General features: G+C 39.6%; 1 protein-coding gene across 1 annotated transcript; it reads right to left on the minus strand.

The window, feature by feature from the left end:
* Positions 1–5251: 5251 nt before the first annotated feature.
* Positions 5252–10136, minus strand: RGS4 (regulator of G protein signaling 4). The gene is made up of 5 exons (XM_052637519.1): positions 10040–10136; positions 7117–7221; positions 6753–6814; positions 5882–6048; positions 5252–5491 (listed from the first exon to the last, which is right to left on the minus strand). The coding sequence occupies exons 1-5, from the start codon at positions 10081–10083 to the stop codon at positions 5252–5254; spliced, it is 618 nt and encodes a 205-aa protein (XP_052493479.1). The 5' UTR covers positions 10084–10136.
* Between the last annotated feature and the right edge of the window lie 769 nt (positions 10137–10905).

Here is a 10905-nt window from a genome sequence, read left to right on the forward strand (position 1 = left end):
CTCTATCCCATCAGATTGGTAATCCTGGCATTATGGTAAATATGGCATTATGACTTATTTAATGCCATAAAGATTTGGGGCAATTGACACATTTTATACTGTTCAAATGAATGTGCATTTTTAACACCTAAAATGTACTTACTCTTTTTTGTTTTATTTATTTATTTATTATTATTTTAATTAATTTTTAAATTTTATTTATTTTAATTTATCCCAGTGATCCTATCCTTCTTCTGGGACTCCATCTTTGAATATACCAACATATAAGGATGGAGTACGAGGATGCTTATTATTGTTAATTTATACATTGCTAATATAGATCATTGTTAAACATCCATTTTTATCAATTAAAAGTGAAAACTTTTTGAATCAAATATGGTACATTCAAACTATGGAATTTAATGAGGCTATATTAGAAATAATTGGTAGATGGCTATACCCTTGGGAAATTGTTCATGATATTTTTAAGTGAACAATGAAAATGGACAGAGTAGTCTGGTGGGCTACAGTCCATGGAGTCTCAAAGAGTCGGACACGATAGCACTCACTCACACAGGTACATATACCTATATGCTCATGTATTTTTCTTCCAGTTTTCTTTAACTTTTTATTTTGTGTTAGAGTCAGCCAATTAACAATGTTGTAATAGTTTCAGGGGCACAGGGAAGGGACCCAGCCGTGCATATACGTGTGTCCATCTTGCCCAAACGCCCCTCCCATTCAGGCTGCCACACAACATTGATTAGGGTGGCCTGCGCTATACAATAGGTCCTTGTTAAATATAGTCATTTTAAATGAATCAGCGCCTTCCAGTTTTACTGAGATATAATTGACATCAAGCACTGGTTTAAGTTCAAGGTGTATAGCACAATTATTTAAATTTCATAATTATGAAACGATTGCCGCAATAAGTTTAGTGTATGTCCACCACCTTATACCGATGCAAAATAAAAGGAAAATATGTTCCCTTGTGACGAGGACTCTAAGGGTTCATCCTCTTTTTGTCTTCCATATGTAACCTACAGCAGTGTTAACTATATCAATCAAGTTGTGCATTACGTTTCTCCTCTGGGAAAGAAAATGGCAACCAACTTCAGTATTCTTGCCTGGAGAATCCCATGTACAGAGGAGCCTAATGGGCTGCAGTCCATAGGGTTACAAAGAGTTGAACACAACTGAAGCAACTTAGCATGTACACACATTATATCTCTAGTATTTATTTATCTTCTAACTGAAAGTTTGTACATTTTGACCATCTTTGTCACCATACAAAAATATTAATTATTCTTGACTATATTCCCTACACTGCGTATTTCATCCCTGTGACTGAATTATGACTCATTTATTTGGTAACTGGAAGTTGGTAGCTCCTAATCTCCCCCACCTATGTTAGTCATCTCCCCACCACCTCTCCTCTGACAACCACCTGTTTGTTCTCTGCACTTATGACTCTATTTTGGTTTTGTTATGTTTATTCATTTGCTCTGTTTTGGTTCTTCTGTTGTTGTTGTTTGTTTGCTTTTTAGTTTCCACAAATAAGTGAAATTGCTTTTTTCTGTCTGACTTATTTCACTTAACATAGTACCCCCTAGGTCTATCCATGTTGCTGCAAATGCCAACATTCCATTCTTCTTTGTGGCTGAGTAATATTCCACTGTATATTTATATACCAAATCTTCTTTATCCATTCATTCATTAATGGACACTTAGGTTGCTTCCATATCTTGATGATTGTTAATAGTGCTACAATGAATATAGAGGTTCATACATTATTTTCAAAGTAGCGGGTTTTTTTTTTTTTTTTTCTCTAGAAAATACCCAAAAGTGGACTTGCTGGATTGTATAGTAGTTCCATTTTTAATTCTTTGAGAAACCTCCATACTGTTTTCCATTTTGGCTGTACTAATTTACATTCCCACTGTTTTCCGTATCCTCACCAAAACTTGTTAACTTTTTGATAATAGCCGTTTTGACAGGTGTGAGGTGATATCTCATGGTTTTGATGTGCATCTTCTTGACCATGACTGATGTTCAGCATCTTTTCATGAATCGGTTGGCCATCTGTTTGTCTTCTTTGGAAAACATCTGCTCAGATCTACAGCTTATATTTTTAGACACTTTGTGGGTGTGTGCGTGGGTGTGTGTGAGTGTGGGTTTTTTCCCACTTTATTTTTTAATTGAAAGATTATTGCTTTACAAAATTTTGTTGTGTTCTGCCAAACAGGGGCTCTGTCACAACCTATTTTTTAATTGGGTTTTGTTTTTCTCCTTCTGATGTTAAGTTGTATGAACTGCAACCTCACACTCTCTGTGAGAGTCTGACACACCTAGAGTGTGTGAGAATGTTGACAGTTTTGTGCATTTTGCAGTTGCAAGAGTTTCCTTTAAATATTTATGAGGAGTTTGGATTTCTTTGGGTATTTTTCTTAGTATACAGTTCATCGTCTTCATCGGATCTTTAAGAGGATCTACTCCTCAAAATAGCATAAGACCCTTTGTCCCTAACCCTTGTAAGCATGAGAGAGGTAGGGGGAGGGGGGAGGTCTCACGACAATACCTACGACTGTCAATGTGAATATTCTATGACGTTTTTTCTAGGGAAAAGAATGTGTAAAACAAGAAAAGCATTCTGAGCCATTTTGGCAAGGGTCTATTTATCAGTCATCTGTAGCTCCCCTGCCCCTCCTCAGTCCCCTCCTGCTTCCCTCTTCTCTCAGTCAGGCAGTAAATGGAGGTAGAACAAGTGCCACTCACTCTGGGAGGTGAACTCTATCCCTTGAGAACTTACTGAGGACCTGCAAGTAAACCGCCAAATCTGCTCAGCAAAGTCTCTGAAGCCAAGCTTGCCTCAGTTCTGTGAATAAAGGCAGACAGAGCAGTGGCAGGAACCAAGACATAAACAATTTTCATTTTCCACTTTCTTTCCCAGAGCTGGCATGCGAGAGATAAAAACCTGGTTATTAGCCATTTTCTACAATCCCCCCACACTCTGCTATTATTTCTCATAACATGTCTCTATGGATCATTAATGTGTTTGCAAGCAGATAGTTTTGCATGAAGTATTTATTTACCGTTATTATTGTGTGTGTTTCACTGGAAGCATCTGCTCTGAGGCTGTTAAAGCACATGATGAAAAAAATAGGCATGCACATGGAAGGAGTATTCTGTCCATGGACTGTGAGCAGGTAAGCTCAGCATGCCAAATAGTGATGAAATAAGGAGGAAATACAATGGAAAAACACACTTGAGAAATGTATTACATAAAATAATTTACTTCTCATTCAGAATGACCTTCCTGCCTATTGGTGAGACAGCAGTCTGAGTACAGATACGGTCTGAAAATCATGACAGTTCTAATAGGGCAAGACCGACAGAGTTACACATTTGGATCCTGGAGTTAATTAGAGACAAAGGGTGGAAATGTGTATAACAGAAAGAGACACTGATGAGAAACTCTGGAGGCATGGAAAGCAAAACTGCTAGAGATATAGAAAGGGTACAGTTGAGGAAACCTATAAATTTAATACAATGAGACTTTTATACACATACTCCAATGTCTTCATTTTATAGCCCAGTGTATTGGCTTAAAAACCACAAAGGTGTCCATGTTTGTAAGTTATACTGGAAGAATCAGTGCAGTGTTCATGCATGAATGTGTGTGCACTTCAAAGGCAGCAATTTTAGAAGAATGAGAAGAAAATTACTTCCTGGCCATTCATTAATACTTCAGGTGATATCTCGCACCTCCATTTATAAAACAATACAATAATAAAAACATTACACAAAACATCATAAATAACATAAATGAGACATTTTCAAGTATTTCATGTGCCTTGGAAAATTCTAAACAGTAGTTTTAAAATTGATATCCTTTTTTTCTTTTATCCCTTTTCTCTCTCATTTCATCTCAGAGCCTAAAATGAAATGCTTTCAGGCTCTGTTAGTCCTGATGTTTGGGATTCAATGAGCCAGATTCCACCTTCAAAAGGGAAATTTATGTGGGCTTTTCAGTTTGTGAAAACATGTTCCCCCCTTATAAAATGTAATATTTCCCCTGATGCTGGTTTACAAGGAACAAGTATATAGCCTAGAGCCATTATGGGGGAAAAACAACCCCAATGAAATAAGGAGCCTCATCTAATGGCTAAAGTTCTCAGGGAAAAACAAAAAGAGAAGAGCACCTTAATCAAGAGAGGAAAAAAGAGTACGGGATAAGAACATTAACCTTTAACCTTTAAATTCTGTGCCCGTACTAAACCAGCATCTTATAGTAGGTAGAGCTGGCAAGGCTTTACCTATGTTTCTTCATTCAGTTCAAGCACTGTTTCTCCAACTCCATATCAACCTGGCTGCTGCTATTATGCATCAAGCACCCAGGCAAAGAAGGGGAGGCCAGCAGCTCGGGGACTTAAAAGTGCCATTAGTGACAACCAAGACAGCACTGTGTCAGACAGACATAACATCTTTTAATGTTTTCTCCTTAGAATACTATCCAACTTGGAAGCTGTCGATGGTTAAATTAAGCATGAAGTCCATGCTTCTCCAGTAAGAACTCATGGAGTTTTACAGAATCAGCTTTCCATAGGTTAGCATCCCTTTTGTAGCCGGCAGGCAGCTGGTTTAGTTTGCTGTGTTGAGTTGCAGAGTGAAAGACAGGGGATCAGAACATGCATGTAAATATATTCACACAGTCTAATTATGAGCACCTCGGGTCTCTCTTGTCTATTCTTGCAGAAATATATATGTATGTATACATGCATACATATAGGCAGACTGCGAGTTTGTATATATGTGTGTGTATATACATATACATACACACACATGCACACACAGAGATACATGAAATAGATCAACCCCATCTAAACATCTCAAGACTGGTTAACAGAACACATGCGCCTGTGAATGTCACATGAAGTGTACCAACCACGAACCAACCAATCTGAGGTCACACTGTTGGCAGGAGAGAACTGCCAAGTCTTTGAAAATCCAGACCCACAAGGCCCTTATTCGGATATCTGCTCACGTGGCACACTAAAAGAAATCTGAGACAACTAGACTGGGATGAGGTCCTGCCCTGATGAATACCAAAATGTTATCTAGTTTTTGTATGGGACTGACTCACACATAGCCAGCAGCATGAACACTAGGCTGCAATGTGGAAAAAGCACTGGTGCTTAATAAAGATCAATATTTGGCCTCGAGTTTTCCAGGCATAGTCTTGGCATCTCAGCCTTCCACTGCTGAGTGAGGACTAGGCGCACTGGGGGACTAGGGAAGCACAGTCTGTGGAACTCTTTGCTCCTTTCGGCTTCTCTGACCCACAGCTGGAAAGGTTGACCAAATCAAGGTAGAATCGAGATTTGAGGAAGCGGCGGTATGAATCCTTTTCCATCAGGTTGAAAATCTTCTTCTGAGCCTCATCGAAGCAAGTTATTGTGGGCTCCAGCATGTTCCGGCTTGTCTCCTCCCTGGTGCAAGAGTCCAGGTTTACCTGAGGGGCAGAGGCCAAAGGTCCATTATACATTTTACCCCATAAGGATGGGAGGTTGTTAGCTCTGTATGAGTGTGCACCCTCTATACCTCAGGAGTGAATAAAAGGACACTTGGCTCCACCCTGGCGCCTGTGAGAGAACCCAGGGAAATATCTCCCATTATTTCTCACAAACTGGGAAGATTCATTCAAAGCAAATTCATGAAGGGAGATAATCTGAGTCATTTAGATGAAAAAGCTTTTTACTTAACGAACTTATTTGAAGCTGTCAAGATTGTAATAACCTGCTCCACTGTTGTAGCTTTAACTCACATCATCTAAGGATCCATGTTATTGAATGTCTAGAAAGTTTCTTTAAGATCTATACAGTTCTCTTCCATGTATACTTACCTCTTTGGTTGCCTGGACTGAGATGAATTCATTATAGATCTTTTTGGCCTTGGGACTTAGTTTTGAGGGTGATTTGATTTTCTTGTATTCTTCACAGCTGATCCAGAAGTCAATGTTCTCCTCACTGTATTCAGACTTCAAGAAAGCTTTGAAAGCTGCCAGCCCACCTGTGACAGAGGAGAAAGGACCACAGCTGTCATTGCACCGGTGGACACTGTATTGCAAGTAAAGCTGGGATACTTGAGGGAAGAAATAGGGGGGTCCATGTTTGGGAACACATGTAAGAATTAAAGATTTTAAAATTAAAAAAATAAAAAACTATAATTAAAAAAATAAAAAAAAATAAAAAATTAAAAAAAAAAGAAAGAAAGCATTGGTTCAAATAGTTCCCTATCTCCCCTGCTGGAGGGATTACTGAGGGTCAGATAATTTTAATCTATGTTTGATATCTATTGGATACCATTTATACCTAGTGTTTCTTGCTCAAGGTTTAAAGTTTCTTTCGGGAACATTTTATGCTTCTGAGATACCTATGCTGCCCCTAGTTGCCAAAGTGAGTTTGGGAAGAGAAACTGAGGTCAGTTCTGAAAGAAATCTAACTATTTGGAGTTTTTCCTCTGCCCTTTTTCGATGTGGTGAGAAAGATGGTTTTCCACATGGGCTATGTATGAGCTTTCCATTGTATACCACAAAGATCTAGGGTATGGTAAAATTTTAAGGGGACTAATTTTTCTGAGCCTGAAATTTAGGAGAAATCCAAGCCTTTCTGTAATTCCTATCAGATCAAGTGTACTATGAAATAACCTGTCTACCCAGCATGCTTTATCTTCATCTTGGGGAGTGGTAGATGGTGGGAAGCTGTCATACTTACATTCATGACTAATCAGGTTTTCCAGTGATTCAGCCCATTTTTTTATTTCCTCATGGCTCACCCTAAAGACATTAGAGAAAAAGGATAATTTGAATGTTAAGATATAAAATGGGGGCAAAACATTTAAGATTCTGAATAAAAGGCAGAGATTTTATTTTTCATCATGAGACCTGTTGTTGAATAGGGCAATCTTTCCACTAGATGTATGGAAATTTCAAATGCAACCATAATCTTTGTGAAGATGGATGCCTTCATGATCCAAATCTAGGTTAACTACAGACAGAGCTTCTTTTTCCCTCGCAGAGCATCTCTGTCATCAGATAGTTAATACTCAGTGGCTCTTCGCCAAAGCCTTTTCTCTTACCGCTGACAAATCACCACTTTGTCCTTCTTGCTGTGTGAAGAGTTATGTTCACAGGAATCTGACTTCTGCAGCAGGAAACCTAGCCGATGCTTCATATCTTTTGCACTGCACACAAGAAGGGGGAGAAACAGAATAATGACACTCAGTTCTTTTAAAAAGATACCTTATTGGTACAGTTCAGAGTCCATTACTAGTAAAGAGGCAAATGCAGTTTACTTAGGAAATAGGAGTTGAGGCTGGCAGGAACTCTCAGGAAAATGAGATTCCACCTCTGCTTCTTCCTATGACTCACTGCAAAACTTGGAGCACAGCCTCCTTCATTGGTAACTGGATTTCTGACCCTTCAGTCTACCTGTAACCCTGTCATTTTGACCAATGAAACACTTAGGTATCTTCAGGAGAAACATAATGCAAACTTGACGGTTTTCTAAGTTTTAGGAAATGAAGAGCAGGGAAGCGTGAAGTATGGCATCTGGTTGTTGCATGCCACCTTCTGGAGGGTGGTTGCTATTTCCATCTGCCTCACTGTTAGCAGAGGAATGTAGGAGCATCTCAGGAATTAAAGGTTTGTTCAGTTTCAGCCTGGATGTAGTGAGCAAGTCACGTTATGGGATATACACGAGTGGCTCCAGCAGAGAGGAGGGGGGAATGAGGTGGTTAACTCGAAAGCTCAGGCTGAAACCTGAGCTCCTGCAGGCTAGCTTCTAAAGACTCTCCTGCTTCCCTTTGAAATATCTACACTCTAAGGATATTTATACTACAAAGGACATCTAAGACTGAAAAACAATAACAAGGAGAAGCATGTAAGAGTCATCACTGAAGCTCGTGACTAGAGCAAAGCTTCCAGGTTATGGCCACTGTTTAATAGGTAGCTAGGGTATGGCAGTGCACATGACTTACTAAAAAAGGAGGGCCTTCTAATAAGCTTTTAGCTCAGCTTTCTCACTCTTTATTTGTTCTTTTGCTTGGATCTCATTTTCTGTAAAAGTGGAGACATAGTTTTAAAGTGAAAAATGTCATTTTGAAGGAAATGAATGACTAATTGAATGACTAAATGTTTCTACTTAGAGGAAAATAAAGCCACAAGGATAAAAGAACGTTTTAGGATGGCTACTAATATATTAGTGCCTTATCTATGTGCATTTCTCCAGGAAGTTTGAAATCCATTATGTTCTTTTGCTGCCCTTAAAACAGTATTTTCTCTCCACCCCCTGCCCCAAGATTATTCTCCTTTCTCTGTTTCCCCCGCTGCTCATGGGATACAAAGTCTTTCTTAACAATCGCAAAATCTAAGCATGAAGCCTAAGGTGATGATGTAAGCATATTGTGATCTCATATTTCCATGTGCCAGGTCTGGCTGAGATCTGACAGTTATTGACCGATACGGAGTCATTTCATGAAGACCTGGAAGTATGCTTAGCAAATACATTACACTTGTCCTTATAACAGAATACAACCAAAGAAATAAAAACCAAAATGACTCCAGCGACCTCTGAAGTAAGAAGACTGGAGGTGATCTGCACTTCACCAGCCACCACCTGTGTGACCTTGAGCCTTTCCCATTCCCTCTGGAGCCTCAGGCACCAATGTGAGAATGAAGGTGCTGGGTAAGATGATTCACAGTTCGCCAGTGAGGGAAGGAGAGAGCAGTGTACCCTGCTGACATACACTGTACCTCCCCAGGTTAGCCTCTGAGCTCCTGAGAGTAAAGCTCTAGAGCAATTACTTATCTGCCTCCTAAAATATTTACCAGAGCAAAACTTTCACCTGACATTCCTGTGTTTTGTATGATTAATTTTATATCTGAGTTAACCGAAGCTTAGATTGATTTGCTCTATTCAATTCAGAAAATTAATGATGGAGGTCAGAGCCACTGTTTTCATAAGCACTCTCTGCCAGACCCTCCTGCTTCATTTGAAAGCAGCCACGAAAGAATGGGGAAAAAAGGAACATTTTTAATATTCCTGAATGACAGGAGGCAAACGCCTTAGGATTGTATTTAAAAAGTGTGCTTTCTGAGATAACTCTAAATTAAAACTTCAAGTGATTTCTATTTGCAGAGGAACATGAAAAGGGGTAGTATACCTATAAAGTGACTTTTTACCTTTAACTGTAAGGTTAAGTAATGTGAAAGACACTAGTTTTGTATTTTTTCAACTAGCTAATATATGAGCATCCTATGAAAGCATTTATTTGTACTTTTTTTTTTAAAAGGCAAAGACATAGGAGCAGCTGCATATCTTTGTCTGTTTATTAATCAAGAGACAGTAAATTGATAAAACAATGTCTTTAAGGTGAGACTTTCCACAGAACCCTTAGCTGATGGGTTATGATCAGTACTTGACAACCACATGGCATTTCCAGAGGTAGAGCAGGGAAAGAGATAAGGGAGATCTAGTTTTGAGACTCTTATTTTACTGTAGCGTTTGCTTCTAAGAACAGAGAGTGAGAGATGCTGGAGCATCACACAAATGGCACAGTGCCTTTCTGGTGACGTAGCCAAACTTCAGTCCAGAGTATCCTCCCCAAAGTGAGATTTAATATACCATCAGAAAGCCCAGACCCATGATTTCATGTGCCTCAGTGACAGTCAAATAGCAGTAATCACAGGTAGCGATATTACAGACCACTGTGCATAGTCCAAAACCTCATATCAGTCCTTAATTAGAACTAGCTTGGTTAGAAGATTAGAAGAGTCTTCTAGATCAAGGTCATAGAAAACAACATATAGGATGCCAAAATCTGGAGTGAACACTCCCTAAGCCACAATTTCTAGCTAGTTTTAAAGCTAGGAGGTTGAAGATTTCTGCATCACGTTGTTTCTAAACCCAAAGAACCAGGTTAGGAAGTAGAACATGCAAATAACTTAAAGTCTATTTGAAAGTTTAACGCAGTCTGGTTCAGTGGCTGAAAATAATCTTACCTCCTCAAGCAAGAAGCCGGCAGACCTGCCAGTCCTTTGCACATCTTGTGTAGTGTGGGATTCACGATAGGAAAGAAGTGCTGCAGGAGGAGCTGGGGCTTCTGTTCTGAGCGCACTTTGCCTTTTCTCCGGTAAAGATACTGTCAGAATCCTCCCAGCGTCTCCCTCCCAAGCCTGTAGGGGTCTCTTTTATAGCCCAGCCGCGACCGTCCAGCCAATCAGATAACAGGTCTGTAATACCAGCTCCTCTCAGCCTCCTTCTGGCTCTCCATCCTCTGCAAGAGATAAGGAAGAAAGGGCTGACGCAACAAAGCAAAGTGAACGGGCAGAAATATCCTCCTGCCAAATAGACATACAGAAAATATAAACTTGCTTACTGTCTCTAAGGCTATCTCAGGTTTCAAACTTCCAGGAAAGGAAATAAGAAGTGTACAATGCTTCAAAACACGGGTTTATTCATTTGTCTATAAAAACAATGTCAAGGAAATTTGCCTCCTAGAAGGAAATGGCCCAGCAACAGTTTGTGGGCTTCCTTTCGGGCTGACACTTAATGTCCTTCCTCTTTCGGGTTAGAACTATTATACCATCCATGGTCCAAAATCTGATCCTCACTGTTTCCAAAAGGGTGTGGGTGGAATCACTGTTTCCAGGCAGAGATTTGCAGAAGTTGCTTTCTTGGTTGGCACATCCACACAGGGATGTGGGGGAGGAATAGCTGGAAGACAGGCAGTTATATGCCTGGCAGCATAGAAAACTAGCTTAGGGAAAACAGATTAGCTACATCTGTAATCAGCCTGACTGTGGAATACTTTTCTAGAACTCTTACTAAGAACAAGATTCAGCCAAGCGCTGACAGTCTCTTTTGT

This window comes from Budorcas taxicolor, chromosome 3, assembly GCF_023091745.1.
Source record: "Budorcas taxicolor isolate Tak-1 chromosome 3, Takin1.1, whole genome shotgun sequence".
Taxonomy (NCBI): Eukaryota; Metazoa; Chordata; class Mammalia; order Artiodactyla; family Bovidae; genus Budorcas; species Budorcas taxicolor.